The 16377-nt window shown below is 37.6% G+C and overlaps 1 protein-coding gene across 1 annotated transcript; it reads right to left on the bottom strand.

Moving 5' to 3' along the window:
- On the bottom strand, positions 1-14538 carry ndl (serine protease nudel). The gene is made up of 23 exons (XM_066400955.1): positions 13784-14538; positions 12870-12998; positions 9467-12464; positions 8007-8230; positions 7664-7952; positions 7011-7598; positions 5731-5867; positions 5518-5679; positions 5104-5187; positions 4861-5052; positions 4478-4805; positions 4083-4252; positions 3916-4029; positions 3555-3861; positions 2518-2697; positions 2269-2457; positions 2072-2213; positions 1836-1995; positions 1596-1775; positions 605-845; positions 447-554; positions 278-393; positions 1-222 (listed from the first exon to the last, which is right to left on the bottom strand). Exons 1-23 carry the CDS (start codon positions 13923-13925, stop codon positions 23-25), a joined length of 7380 nt encoding a protein of 2459 aa, XP_066257052.1. The 5' UTR covers positions 13926-14538; the 3' UTR covers positions 1-22.
- Between the last annotated feature and the right edge of the window lie 1839 nt (positions 14539-16377).

Below are 16377 nucleotides of genomic sequence, written 5' to 3'. Positions count from 1 at the left end.
TCAATTTTTTAATATAAAATCGCTATACACAAGCAACAAACAGTCTATAACACGAATCGTCTTTGGTAAAATTCACAACGGATTCGTTGCTAGAACGCATTAACATCTTCATTTGTCTTCTAGGTGCCCTGCTCAGCCACACCACGTCAAATGAGCCTAATACTGGCCTGGAAGCTATGTTCGTTTGGTTCGCTTTGTCAGATAGCTGGTAACCTATTGTACCTGTGGAAGAATTTTATGATTTAAAAATAATAAATAAATATAAATGAATAATTACCCTCAAATCCTAATTTTGCACATAACTCATTAAGCTCACTAGAGGAATAGACCAGCTTGAAGCAACCGCTGTGCCAAATCCCTGCAGTTCGAGTGATTACCTCACCAGCGTTTCTCCTTTAATAAACAGAATATTTAAGTAACTAAATTATGGTGATTCATTATCGTACTTTTCAGATCCAGGGGCTTTCAATGACAGACACGTTTCTTCATCTTCTCCATTTGGACAATCCTTTTGACCATCACACACCAGGCTCAAAGGAACGCATTTATTTGAACTAAAATTACAACTTTTAACCAATTTTCAATCAAAATTTTAGAAACTGACTTTCCACACTGATAACTTGAAGGTTTACAGTCACAAATTTCTGGATCTTCGTCAGTTCTGTCAGCGCAATGGACTATGTTGTCGCAAATTTTCTGTGGGCTGGTGAGTTGCAGGTAACTTCTACAGGAGCATACAGGTGGCTCATCTTCATGTTGTCCGCAATCGTTTATGCCATTACAGAAGACAGATTTTGAAACGCATTTCTGGGATTTGGGGCACTTCAAGTCTGTTAAAGGACAGGCTGAAAACAAAATAAAATTGAAGTAAATAGGTCCTTAGAAAATTAGAGACTTGATGAACTACAAAAGCAGTAAGTCCCTACGACAGTAAACTTAACAAATAGAGATAGTAGCGAAAAGAAATGCTAGCACACATCTGTATTAGGAAAAACAAATGAATGATGGACACAGCGCCTGACCACCGAAGGAGGACGACTAACCAGGCCACCAAAATCGCCAGATCTAACACCACTTGACTACTACCTATGGGGCCACAAGAAAAATTTAGACTATGTAGAAATATCTCAAATCAGATTAATAAGATTATAGCATCAGCCACATTTCATGCACATTCAAAATGCATTTTCCCCTGTTTACATGACTTCCTGTGTTTGACTGCCGCTCACACGGAAATTGTCACGCTCGCAATTAAACGCTTTTTCCGGACTCGTAATGAAATATACCTAACATTTCGTTATATGTGTATTTTTCACTGTGTTAACTATTATGAAAATATAGGTATTCCGTAAGTGCATGGGAAAATATACGCGTTTCCCATAAAAGCACGGAACAATGTAATTTTCCGGGCTTCTAAGAAAACTCAGAGTCTAATAATGAAAAGCATCCTTCATTACACGCCCCGAAATGCATTTTTCCAGACTCCTAATGAAATATAACTGGTATTAGTCAACACATGTTTCAACTTTTTAGTTTTAAAAGTTTTTTATTCGTAACACTGGAGAAAAAAACATATACTATAATATTTAACTTACCACATTGTTCACCTAAATAACATTTACTTTCCTTCTGGTAACATAGTTCTTGAGACTCATCCACTCCATTATAACAGTCTCTAACACCATCGCATATCCTTCCTTGAGGCAGACATTTCCCTAAGGGGCATCTCAATCCATTGCATGGTATTTCGTTAAATGGAGCTAAAGAAACACTTCCTATGGGTGAAAATATGGTCGATAACATATATTTTCTCAAAATTCTATTTCTCAGCTTACGGGAAATAGCCGTTAATATCTCGTTATTGTAGAATTTTACACTGGTATATTTTTTTCTTGTAGAGAGCCCACAGTGGCCCTTGTTCTCGTTAAACACTGCTGCCGGGTACCAGCCCAACCTGGAATCACAGATAATGGTGCCTATCCATGCATTGTTATCCTAGAATTTAGGACATTGTTATTCGATGCAAAAGAATTTTCAAATGTATTTCGAATTTTTACTAAGGAATAATTACATTGCAATCGTCCTCAATTTTCTTTCCGAAACATCGGTACCCTTCCATACATTCCTCTATAGGAAATAATTCAACGAAGATTGCCTTCTTTTCATTATTTTGTCCTACGGCATAGCACTTTTCCTTGTAATTACCATCCCATCTACAAATAATTTAATTTAACTTTATTCATAAGAAAGAAATTCTCCATCCTCAACTGCGCTTTTATGTTTGCAGCTTGAACATAACGATTGAATTTGACCTCAGCCTCCACACGTAAAAGAAGGATATCGGTTTGCTGTACTTGAGTACTGTTGATAACCCTCAGGATTTGGTCATGAGGCCCCTGAACTGATAAATGTATCTTTCCTTTGCCCATTACTGCTACTGTATAGTTCTTATCGAAGCTGTAGAGATTTATGATAATTAAACTGCCTTCTAATCTTCTGATTTTTTGTGTTGTTTACCCATCAATATTTTCCATACATTTAGTCGATGTAAGAACCCACAACCGATCCAAAAGTGTTCCCATGCACAAATACTTTCCATCAGAGTAAAGAGCAACCATCCATGGGGAGAAATAGATTTCGTTGACCTGGTCCAGAGATGTGTACCTCAGAGTGCTGCTTGTGGAGATATTTGAGCAACTGCAACCAAATTTATTATAGAAACTGAACTACTTTAACTTTTACAATTGATATATATTATCTTCATTTCCAGAAGACAATTGGTCCGTGGACCATCTGATCTTTTTCTCCGTGTGACAAAAAAACTTTTATCTATACTTAAAATAAAATGTAAAAAAAGAAAAACACATTTGGAAATGCTTCAATAAAGTGGTCAAAAAGAAAATGAAGCGGGATTGTCGTGATCTTCCAGTAAAACTGAATAGGAAGCCGCGCTTGAGTTTCTCGAGAAACAGATTCAACCTCCTGTTTTGGAAGATGCTCTCTCTAATCTTAAGGCAAAATTTTTGATTTATGCTAAATGACACTTCTATTCATTACCCTGTACATGTAAAGGAATTCTTAAATATTGATTTTACACTTGGATGGCTTGGTTGAGGCAGTGAATAGCTGTGGCCGCCACGAAATCCCGACTTAAACCTATTGGATTTTTTGGGGTAGGAGATTTTTGAAGTCATTGGTATACAAATCAGTATCTAACAGTACATAAAAGTTATGAGATAATATTCAAGAATGCAAAAATACTATCAGAAACAATAACCAAACTTTTTTCGGGGTGCGACAAAATTTTGATTTAAACCTTGAAAAATGTATTGGTGTAAGCGGTTGAAATTAGCATCCAGTATTCATTTGCACCATTGTCACTGGAACACCTTGTATATTATGGTAGTATATATTCTACTTCCAAGCCCTGTAAAAATGTCCGACAAATGCGTCAGCTGTATCTTTGTGTAACGTTCTGTTCCATTTTTGTTACTTATAACAATATCTTTTTATTCCGTAATAGGTTTTCATTTTTTCCTACATTTCACACTTACCTAACAAAAAGTCCATCGCAACAATGTTCGCATTCATGAGTATTTCGGGCCAAAGACAACTTTCCATCGGCCATTGAACGGGTTTCCATCAAAACTTTGCTGTCTATCGTGTACTTTGTGTAGGACGTGTAGTCGTTAAGCCCCAATAAACTACAGACGCTACTAGCGATGACAGATGTTTCGCTGTTGTTGCGCAGGCACATGGTCATCCAGACACCGTTTTGGTTTACTGTGACCAAACCTCGTGAATGAAACAAAGGGCGGTTTTCTTTATCCAGAGTGACGGCGAGGCCATTGGTCAAAGAAACTAATATGACAGTGAAATTAATAAATGAGTAACTTAAGGCAGGAAATTAATTACCGCAATCCAGTTCATCCTCATTTTGTGAACAATCGGATTTTCCATCACACCTCTTGGATTTCTCGATGCATTGCTGAGATATGCGACAAGGGAATTGTGTTTGGTTGCAGCGCACTGGAAATTAAGAATTTCTGACCGGGTAAGGATGCTACAAATCTTCATCTTACAGCAGCCCTGTTCATCACTCAAATCAGAACAATCAGAAATACCATCGCAAATAGCGTCTGGATCTATAGTCTTTACGTAATGGGCACAGCTGCAGTTGGCCTCATCCGTACCGTCCTCACAATCAAAGTGTCTATCGCATCTCTTTTCCATGGGGACTACTTGCAACAACCTTGAAATGAACATAAAAATATGTAAGTAGCTAACAGTCAGGATCTGAGTATATATATCAAACAATAGCCCGAGGAAAAAGACTTTTAGCTGGAAGTGCAACTTTGATTGAAAAGTCAGCGAAAATTGCAAGGTACCTTTGAAGGAAACAGCCAATTGACTTCTTAAAAAGATAATTTGCTCCCGGTCACAATATTAAAAAAATAATAATGAAAACAGTGCTCACACTTTACACCTGAAATTTAATCCGTCAAATCCCTCCATCAAGTTGTTTTTCATTGCCCAGGTGGAATTTATGGTCGCTCCAACGATTTCAGAGTTATCCTCCTCCTCCACCGGCTCAAAGTTTTCGGAAAGCTGCTGAGTGATCATACTTTTCCTGGAGTGTTTGAATATTTCATTGTACTGACGATCGCAGTCCATCTCATCATCCCCAAAAAGGCAATCGATTGTCCCGTCACATCTCCTTTTCTTGGCTATGCAACGCTTGATTCCCTTGCACACAAATCCTGGACACCTCTGCAGTGGGTATGCCATTATTAGTTGACTTTCTCCTAGAATGTTCAGTGCTCGAGTTTTCCAACAAACTGAGGAAATTGATGGAATTACTGGTGTGCTCAGCTATCCATCCAATATATTTGCTAACTCTAGTGTAAACTCCAGGTTCACCAGGACGTGCGCAACCCTGCCCATGACTAACGATTCCTGCTAAGTACCACTGGTTGTTGTTATTAGGGTTTCTGCACATGAGAGGACCTCCAGAGTCACCCTGGCAAGCATCTTTACCTCCCTCAGCAATACCTTTTTGAGTCAATATTGAAAGAGGTAGTGGAAACTTTAAGTTTTACTCACCTGCGCAAATTTCGTCGATGTCCGAGTCTTCTTTATGCTTGCAGTATTTCATAATAGGAACTTCGACTTCTCGCATATGGTCAGCTAATAATAAAGATTAGAGGAATTTATGGAGTGCGTTTCCTTAACGCACTCCATAAAGGATTTTATATATGGAATTTTTAACCCCAAGTTAGGCTTCACGCTGTTTTGAGTTAAATATTGATTATGCCCGTAAAGTCATTGAGTCTAGTAAAGCTATTCTGATGAACATTAACACCATGAAAACATAGGTACCATTAAAAGTGGGTCTTTTGACTAAGTTTGTTTATTTGTTTTTTAGTTTTCACGAGAATGTATTATTAAAGGAAATATTCGGGTGCTTCCAGATATTTATAATTACCCTGTATACCTATACAGTTTTTCTTTACTCACGATCTGATCCATGTTCTATAGTCGCTCCCCACCCCACAGTGGTGCAAACTGTACCGAAACTGGGTGCCTTAAGATAATCTTGACCTACACTGCTCTCAGAGGGTAAGCATATGGGCCTGACATGGCGGTTATATCTTATGGGCGCAGACAATTTCATAAGAGCTGCAGAATGTCTAATTTAGACCCAGGAGGTGATGAAAAAAGTACACCCACCTATATCGTTTCGTAGGTTTTCTTTGTCGTATTGCTCATGGAAGATCACCACTTTCGCCCATCTTCTTTGATCCATTGGGGCATAGGAGAATCTTCTTAGCGTTCCTGCTTGGATTTCGTAGTAGTATTGCCAATATCTGAGGTAAAACCATTCTGGTACAAATTTGTTTTTGCATGGCATTTAGTAATATTTGAAATGAATACAGCTTAAACAGTAAAAAGTAGTAGAAACTGCCTGATGATTTTCATTCGAGTAGCGGTGCTTTCGTGATTTTAGTAAACACCCACCAGAATGAATCTTAAGATTTTACGGATCAAAATTTTAAAATGGAATAACGTAGGTTGACCTGATATTTTTTTAATTCGCTTAACGTTTTTAATAATTCATTACATTACGAGATTAGTAAGAAGAGTATTACTCGCAAGATGAGAGTTCGTGACCGAGCCGCAGATGAAGTCAATAATTTCAGCGAATGAAGTAAAATGCCTTAGTTTCGAGTATGTAGCTTTTACAAGTTTCGAGGTTTATAGGTACAGTCTTATAAAGCTCATCGGAACGATTGACTTAAGACACTTGTTGTATGAGAGTGTATCCAAAAATCACTTAAAATTTTTAATTTTCCAGGGAAACCCTACGAAAACTCCATCTCTACCTCCATATACATAGTTCACTTTATACCTCTTACGGTTACTGAGATCCCCACGTTGAAAGTTGAGTATAGAGGCAATTACTACATTCAACGATCAATTAAAGGCATTAATTCCACCAAAATATCAAGAAATAATATATATTTATGAATCATGAACGATTATCTTTTTGTGAAACGATATTAAATATTATGCATTATTATGTACAGAGTGACCCACCGAAAACGTACTAGAAACCTTAAATGCCAAGGACAAATTTTATGGAAAAATACCTGAAATATCTCTAGTTTCTATAATCATTAATTCACAAGTGCTTCACTGATAGGTAGGGTCAGTTTTTCAATAACAAGAAACAACAAAGGGAATTGCTGGTTGAGAAGGAAGAGTATTGATGTCAAAAATGCTGCGCGGGATCATGAGGAGAGAACAAGAGGAGAAGAGGAAAAACTGGCAAATGGAACATAGATCGTGATGAAGTATTCCGAGTTAATGTTTTGCGGTGGTACCAGGAAATCTGAGATGTTTTAGGGGAACTTAACAGAAAAATAACTATTACCAGCATTTTAGCTCTTCCATATACTTAGATCGGCCATCACAAAGTGAAATCCAAAAATTGGCGAATTTAATCTTACCTATCAACGCAGTGCGAAGCAGTAACAATCCACAATTCATTTATCAACACTCCAGCGCAATGGAATATTCCGTTTTTGTAAATGGAAACCAACCATGGCCAGGCAGAGGGTTGGCTAGGTTTACCACCCACAACTCTGCCCTCCGTATGTCTCCGTTTTAAACTCCTAATGGCTTCCTCCAACTGCACTTCTGTCTTATTAACATCACTCTCGGACTTTCGGAAAATTGTCTCAAATTTGTCCTTAAACTCTTCGAAAACGCCATCGTCATCAGAATTTCGTTCCTTCTTACTATCGCCATCCGTTTTAAGACTTTCTCCCAATATGTCGTCGTGTAGATCGACGCTTCGAAGATTGTAAGCCCTTTCCAAGTCGTTGAGCATCTCCTCAATGCTGGTGTCCACTTCTTGAGCACGATAAGGGTTGTCTGTGAGAAATCGTAGCCCACAGTAGAGAGGAGGGCACTCTACAAATGTGGCCCTATCTTGGACGCAAGTGTTAACTATATTCACTTTATTGTTAGGGAAGATGCTCACGAAGAGTCCCTGATAGTCTTCTGGCGTCAAAGTCATCTGAGCTTTCGGTATTCTGGAGATTATTTATTTAATTGCATCTAGGAGGTGCATTATATTTATACACAAGAACAAACTTACATGGCACTAGGGCCCGCTTCGATTTGACACACTTCAGCCGCCCACAGCTCGGTGCCGAAACACGTAGGATACCATTTCCCCTTGTAGTTTCTATGGAGGAAACCAACAGCATTTGATACTTTATTCGGAGGAAAGTTGCCTAAGTGGTCGGCCAAAATTGAACAGTCTAGCTCATCTTTCCCAGTGATCTCACACTGTTTAACTCCGTCGCATCTTTGCACTAATGGAATACAAGTGGACCTTCTGAATCTGGACCAGTCGTCACATGAAAACTCGTCCTCAGAACACCCTGTGTAAGTGAAATTATTTAAGATACTTTTATGAAACTATTTGAAATCCTTACCAAAGCAGCCATCCTCATCTTCGCATTTGGGGCAATCGCAATAGCCATCGCACATTCGTAGCTTGCCAACTCTGTCCTTACATGAACAAGCTATTTCATCACTTGAGTCATCGCAATGGACTTCATTGTCACACAAGTGATGTTTTTTAATGCATTTGCTGTTATCCAAACACGCGTGCTCTCCGAGGGGGCAAATCAAACCTCCAGCCGCACGTGACTTATTGCTTAAAAATTAAGATTACTTAATTGCTACTGACAGCATGTTACGTCGAAGACGAGCTTCATATAAGTTTATGAAAATGAAAATTTTAAAAAGTTCAAATGTAAAGTCATCTACATGTACTGAAAACAGCTGTGTGACAATTAAGAGCTTTGCACACTGTCACATTAACTTTGCACACATTGTCAGGGGCGACATGAAACAAACGGCAACAATGAAGAAACGTGTCACTTTAGACACTAACATTGACAGTCTAACTTTGTCACGTTTTGACAGTTGCAGGAAAGATTACCATTTATGTACGAGGGCGAATCAAATATGAACCGAAATTTATCTCGTACGGCTAGTAGAGCATCAAGAGGGAGCTCGTGTTCCTAGCAGTGATGAATAGAGATATCACAAGACTACATCCACTGTGTTTGGTAAGGTGGCGCAACGCGTTATTATCAAATTTCTTACATGTGAAGGCATAAAACTTGCGGAAATCTTTCAAAGCCTTGAAGCACACTTCAGAGAGACCTGTCTGAGGGAAAACCAGAAATATGAATGGCAAAAAAAATTTCTGAGGGGCAAGTTGAGGACGAGCCCCATGCATCGCCACTGTTCACCACCTTCTCGAAGGTAGGCGCCGATTAACCATTGCTCATATTGCAACTGAAGTACGCATAAGCTATGAAAGTGACCAATCCATCATTACAGATTGGTTACGGTTTCGGAAAATTTCGATCAATTGGGCGCCTCATCTTCTGAATAATTAGCAAAAACAACAGTCAATATAACTCGGGAAAAATTGGCAGAAATTCACTGGCCAACATTCGAATACCCTCTCTACAGTCCGGATTTATCCTTCTGTGATTATTACATGTTTGGCCCGTTGAAAGAGGTATTGAATGAAGAAAGATTTCAGAACGATACAATTATTAAAGGCTTTGTGAACAATTGATTGCAAACACGCCCCTCTTCGATTTACGATAGCTGCATTAAGAAACTTCCAATACAATGGGAAGAATCTATTCTTAAAATAAGAGATAATACAGCAAAATAATATATATCTTTCACTTTTAAATCTAGTGATAATACATTTTGAAAAAATAATTCCGGGGCAAATTTGCTTCACCTTCGTAGTAAAATTTTACGTACGCAGCAGCACGCATAAAACGTCGATTATAGCGCCCGTTTAATAGAAAGATTAGTATAGTGACGTCAATGTGTCCTTAACTAACTTTGCAAAAAAACTTACTTTTTGGTGAACTTCTCAAGATCTGATATCAAATCCTGCAAACTAGAAGCCTCTCTCCTCACTTCTATTTGTGCCAACCCTGCCACGTTGTTGGTGGGTGTAGGAATGGGGTTGCACATATAGTACTGTCCCCCGGGGGCAGTAACTTGAATTGGAGCATTAGCAGGCTGAACGGTTGGTGCAGGCTGTTGGACTGGCATTTGCGGAATATAACTGGGAGATATAAATGGATTAGAAGGAAAGCTTTGTGGGATACTGTAAACCATCGAAGGATTAAGAATGAACATTGGTTGATTTTGTGCTCTTGGTTGACTTGCTGTTACCACTTTCAAATAGCTGGGGTCCACGGGTGCTACTCCAGGTCTTGCAGGGTTAGGCATTAGGGGCATGTACGGATTCATGTAAGGATAAAAGCAAGGGTTCGAGAACATTTGCTGAGTAGACTGTATGTCTTCAGTAGCACCTAATTGTTTGGTTTTAGTTCTAAAATCGTCTTGGCCACTGTTTGCCCTATTACTGATCTCTTCCAGCTTTTGACTGTTATTTTCTTCATTTTCAAGAAAACTGTCTTCAAATTTCCTCCCTTGCAATGATGCTTCAACTATAGAATCTTTCTCTGTTCTGGTAGTATCAAGATTCTGGATTTCAGGTGGTCTAACGGCGAACAAATCACTACTATTCGTAACCTCCTTTAAAATAGGAGCGCTATTAATTTTTGACTCATAAATTACTTTTATTGAATCATTAAACTTTAAAACTGGAAATTTATCCTGAGGATTTACAAGTAAAGATTCTGTTGTGGGAATATCTGAAGAAAATACTGCGTCAACTGATCCTGTGTTGCCGTAAGTTTTATTAACGAGTTCTACAGAATTTCCATACTTTAAGATTAGTGGTTCTTTGAGGTGAGATCCCACTATTACATTTGAAGTTGGAATCGACCTGTCTTGAGCCGATGCCTTCGCATTGAATACTGAATCGTCAGATCGAGTTTGATTTCCATTATCTGAAATCATCATGATACTGGCATCGAAATCTTTATTTTCCTTGGAAATTTTAATATTTGAAGGATTCTCCAAACCTGAATATTGGTCAATCGATTGTTCGGTATTAGAGTTCGTAGTGCTAGTGGAAATAAATTTTACCGAGTCTCCAAATATTGAAGCCGGAAGCTTCTTTTGTAAATTTTTTGGAGTTGAATGACTATCCGGATTTTTAATTCTGTGTTGGGAGTTAGCAGCTCTGGAGCTTGGTGGAAAGGTACTTTGGTCACTTGTGTCATTTGATTGACCACGAATTTCAGTCTCATTTACTAATTTAACAGAGTTTCCATACTTTGACACTAGAGGTGCTTTAAGGGGGACTCCTACGATTGCATCTGAAGCTGGAATAACTCTGTCTTGAATCGATGCTCTTGCATTTGATTCAGAATCCGCCCATTCAGATTGACTTCCATTATATGGAATTACCATGGTACTGCCATCTAAATCTTCATTTTTTTTGGAAATTTTTGTATTTGCAGGATTCTCCAAATCCTGGTATAAGTCAATTGGTTGTTGCTTATTAGAATTCGTATTGTTAGTGGCAATAAATTTTCCTGAATCTCCAAATTGTGAAACCAGAGACTTTTTTTGTGAATTTTCTAGAAATGAATCTTTATCTTGATCTTCAATTCTGTGTTGAGAATTAGCGGTTCTGGAGCTTTGTGGAAAGCCACTTTGCTCATGTGTGTCATTTGATTGGCCATTAATTTCAGTTTTATTTACCAATTTTACATGATCTCCAAACTTCGACACTAATGGCGCTTTAAGAGCGGTTCCCACTAATACATCTGAAACTGGAATAACTCTGCCTGTATCTGGAATCACCATGGTACTCTCATCTAAATCTTCGTTTTTCTTGTAAATTTTGGCATTTGATTCACTTTTACGATTGGGAAGAAGCATGGTATTAGCGGCTACTTCGTTGTTATTCTGGGTAATTTTAAAATTCGGAGCAATTTTCTTTTTGAAGTCTCGTTCACTGTTCGAGATTTGAGAATTAGTAGAAAAAGGTTTTACTAAGTCTTCAGAGTTTGAAACTGATGGTTGCTCTTGCAGAATACCCACTGGGTACTTTTGACTGAAGTCTTCAGTTTTTTTAGTCATCTGAATTGGTAAAGGGATTTTAATTGGAGTTAAATCCCTATTGGGTTCTATATTTGCTGGAAGATTGAAATTATCAGTAACCTTTCCCCGAATAGCTTCTGCATTACTAAATCCCCTCAAGCGAACGTTTTCATGTTTAACTGGTCCTGGAAATGGAGGCAAATTTTGATTCTGGAAGTTTAAAGTGGGTTCCCACTGTCCACTATTAGGGAAGTGACTAGGAACCTCCTCTTTAGGACCCATTACCGCATGCTGCCATATATGGTCATTTTTTGTTCGCTCTGGTAAGGCAAATCCAAGAAAGTCCCTGTTAGGACGGCTCTCTGTTTGCGGAAACTCGCTAGCTGAATTCTGGGGGCCTACCATTTGGTTATCTGGCAGAACCTGAAAATTGTACCTCTCGGGTGTTGAGATATGCGGCCTTTGTTGAAAGTTTTGTTGTTCATTAATCATCGAACGTTCTTGAAAAACTGATGCAGGAAGAAATTGATCTCCAACGTACTCGTTAGGAAATCCTTGATAATTTGCATAACGTTTCCTTCTTTGTTCAGTCTCGTATTGACGAAGAGCATTGAGCATGTCATTCACAGTGCAATAATCCAGCAACTCATATAGGTCTGTTTGTTTAAAAATGTTGCAACAGGCTTCGAAAGTTTGCTTCACTCTACAGTCATCCATTTTGTCGTAAGAATCATCGAGATAGCTTCCAGCTTTTAATCTTTGTTGAAACATGGCTTGATTGAACATTTTTTTTAAGTCAAAGATGTCTTCGGTGGACGTCGATGGGATGTTAGAAATTGACGGCTTGGAGTTGACGGTGTTAAAAGGGATGGAGGTAAAAAGTTGATACTCTGAAATTTAGTATTAAAACGAAATATAGTTTTTCATTATAATGCATGGCTAAAGTGTCCCCTCTCAGTTAATTTTGATAAGAATTGAGTACTTAAATTTTCAAGAAAAAAACTGAATTATGAACAGATTGAAAAAAAACGATGCAAAACATCGCAAATAGTCGTTGCTGGAAATTTAGACATTAGAATAGATTTACAAAAACTTTCTGGAATATCTCGAAACGTATTTACCAAAATTTGTATATGCTACGCTCGTATTTTTATGAATTTTCCTTCTCTGAAGATAGGTAAAAGTGAGATTCAGTGAACACGGTTCATGAGGGATCATACTTTAGAAGGGCATTGCAGGTTGAAATTCTAAAAACATGATTTTACCCTTCTTCTTCCTATGAATTATTCACTTACCTTTATTAAGAAAAGCTGCCATTAAGACCACCATACAAATCAGGAAGAGTGAACATAATACAGTTAATAGCTGAGAAACGTACTTTATTTGAGCCCTTTGTTTTAGTTTTGCTCTATCTTCATCAGATTCTGTAAAAGATTTCTATTAAGCCAAATAGCTAAACACATAGATGTTTACATAAACAATTGTGAAAAGTACCATTTTGGGTAACGAGGGAATTTTTCGGAATAGGTTCCGCAACACGATTTTGCAGAAGTTTTTGAAAATTGAAACCTTTGGAGGTTTCATGATTTAAATTCAAACAATCTCTTCTAAAATTTAAATTTCTCGCTTCTTTAGAGTATGAGAAGCGGTGTACCAGGGCTATAAAAATTCTATGACCTCAAGAATTTTTAGTGAAACTGGGGATGAAATATGCTTAAATTAATAATCTACTAAGGTAATTACTGAACATGTTAGGACATGAATTGAGAGAAAAACGTTTCAAGCATTTTAAAATTACAGAAACCCTGCAATTTACTACAATTTTGGTGTTTTATTACATTTTTATTGATGTTACTTACTATTATTAACAATTTACAAAATTATGGAGATGTCTGTGACCCGTTGAGCGATTATAGAGAAATTTAACTCTAAAGATGGCTTTAAAATTTGTTTGCAACGTTCAAATGTTGCTTAATACATAAAGATAAGGAATCAACGATGCACAATATTAAATCTTGATATTAAGGCGATCGGAACTGGTTCTTAAAATTCGTGTACACTGAAGAAACAGAAACCAACATCTTCAACAGAAAATTGGTGTTAGTTAGATTCTTTTTTTCCCTTGAAACTAACTTAATTTCAAAATCTACAACACATTAATGATTTAACCCTAAGAAGAAAAGTCGCGAAGAAAACGTGAAACACTCACCTTTTCCACAATCCTCACTCTTATTGAGATCAATAGTGGTCATTCCATCAGGTTCCTGAAACGGTTCGGGACTGGAGGACGTCGACTTTATCTCCTTATCTTTTTTTTTCACTCCACCCTCAATTCCTTTGGGTGCCACCATGTTTTATTTTTTTACAAGAAATTGCAGCTCATTCACCTTCACCACTTGTAAATGTATTTACCCTCATTTATGGTTTACAAAATCATGACATACTAATAAGTGACCCATATTTACTGCAATTCTAACAATCAAAGCAAAAATAGCTTATGTAAGTAGTGTTGAAGTAAATATAGTAATATTACGGCTTCAGCATTTCTCTAGCGTGTCATGTGTGTACTGCACTACACAGAGGGTTCATTTGTTTGGGTTTTAATGGATTGAAAAGTAAATTGGCACCTTTCTTACCGCCTAATGGCACGACGGCCATTATTTCGGAAACTGTTATTAATTCCCTTGTTGGCTGAGTATATCAAGAAGACTAATGGCAATCATTTTTGTTTCTTATTGCCGGCAATTTACGCTTTTATTGTCTGAAATTATCTAAAGGCTTTTGAGATATTTCACGCCGGCGAATGCCTTTTTCTCTAATGATCCTTTCACAATTTGTCTTGGGTCTAATTTACGACGATTTGTCTTTTGGAACAGAATATCATTCAGTATTCCTATTCATTTGAAGCAAAAATGGAGTCCCATTTGATAAGAAATTTCATGGCAGCAATTTATTAGGTTTCCATTCAGGTTACGTTACGGCAACAAAGGTTACTTGAAAAAATTAATAATTGTCACTGAAAGGCTCCCGTGACATGATTAGTAATTTATGATCTCCCTAGCGATTCCGGAAAATCGTAAAAATTCATGATGCGTGAGATGAACTTCCGAATATAGTTTATTCGGACACGTGGGAGATTTAGTAATTTCAAATTCAATCATGTCATCAATTTCAATTTCATTTAATCTTCCAAACCATAGCAAATACCGGATCGATTAAATTAAGGGAATTATGCGCCATTTAGTGCTCATTTAGAATATACTTCGCGATTGGTATAAACCCCTTATACAGGGTGGTCCTCACCTAATGACCACCTAATAGACCAAACTTCATCTGTATATTCTTTTTGCAAAATGGTGAGGTTAAAATTATCGTATGCAAAAGTTTTTAATATACAAGGTGTGAAAATTGCAATTATTTTTCCAAAATTTGCCCAAGCGTTGACAGCTTTACAGACATTTCATTCGGAGTTAAGGAATAATCCGAATACGTAAGTTACAAAATCGGTTAAAGTGTGACGAAGTTGTGTAATTCGCCAATCAAAATATGCCAATCCGTTTTCGCTTTCAAACTCAAAAACAAAAAGTTTACCAGGAATGTATTTAGGAAAAAAATTACATGTAAATTCGAAAATTCTGTTTTTTTCGGGAATAACTCAAAAACCAACAAATCGTATAGGTCTGTTGACACTGTGAAATTCCTTCCTCAAATGCGCAACTTTTTTCCCTCCCTGCTGGACATCTTTATCTTGCACGCCCTGTATATAAAAAATAAAAAAATCAGTATATGAGGAAACACTCTCTATTTACATATCCGTATTAAAAGCAAAAAACAATTCCTTGACATATCGAGTTCTACCCTCGCAGCACAAATTATTTAATTTTATATTGCCAGGGATATCTATTTCTAAATTGACAATATGATTATATCTAAAGGCAAAAACCAACATTTCACCCGATAAGTGGAAAAATTGTGTATCTCGGCAGCTCGTTAGCCGGTTGTCGTCCGGCCACACAATTAACTTTGCGGCGTGGCGGCCCCTTTCAACCCTGATTGATGGATCGGCTGTCGCTAAGACGGCCCTGTTTGTTACTGGACCACGGTGCTTTGTCATCGTCACAGCACCACCAGCGAACTGGACTGATGTTTATGGAAATTACCGAGGAAATAATCTATGGCAGATCATAGAATATAGAGAACTCTAACAATTACAACCTTCAAACACGGGAGTTACGATATTAAAAAGTTATTTACTTAACATGTGCTGAAAACTCCTTTCCGCATGTATTTCAGCCTTTTGCAGTATTCAGGGGCTTGATTAATTACTGTAATTATTTAAAACTGATCACTTTCGGCATAAATGGGGATTTCGATGTAAATTAAAAGTGAAGTTGTATTTTATCTGCTTTAACCAAATTATTAATGTGCTATCAATTTAAACTGCGAGCTAATTCCCCTGGAAACGTTGAGACAGAACCTTGATATCGATTAGATTTCTGGTTCCTCTATGGAAACAAGCTTGATGATAGATGATGAACCTAAAACACATATTTCAGATAGTTCTTAGGATACCTAATCAAGTTTTCACGACAATGGACTGCTGAATGCTCATTCCACTGAAGGGTTTGGTTGGTGAACGGACCAGTTTACTCGTGCCTCGTTTTGATTGGTAATAGCCGTCGGTAATAAGGCCATTTGTAATCCATCTATGTCAAAATTGTCAAACGGGTGCGGCAGCGGTCGATGGTGAAAAAGCCATACCAAGTTTGGATAAACTGCTTGACTGACTACTCTGGCGGCATC

This window comes from Euwallacea similis, chromosome 21 (genome assembly GCF_039881205.1).
Source record: "Euwallacea similis isolate ESF13 chromosome 21, ESF131.1, whole genome shotgun sequence".
Classification (NCBI taxonomy): domain Eukaryota; kingdom Metazoa; phylum Arthropoda; class Insecta; order Coleoptera; family Curculionidae; genus Euwallacea; species Euwallacea similis.
This window is presented reverse-complemented; position numbering and strand designations above follow the sequence as displayed.

Coding starts and splice junctions, on each gene's coding strand:
- ndl (XM_066400955.1), bottom strand. CDS start 13,925: ATGGTGGCACCCAAAGGAATTGAGGGTGGAGTGAAAAAAAAAGATAAG. Junction 2,698..3,554: donor TGCGATGGACTTTTTGTTAG/GTAAGTGTGAAA, acceptor ATTTGGTTGCAG/TTGCTCAAATATCTCCACAA. Junction 1,776..1,835: donor GATATTAACGGCTATTTCCC/GTAAGCTGAGAA, acceptor TTTCACCCATAG/GAAGTGTTTCTTTAGCTCCA.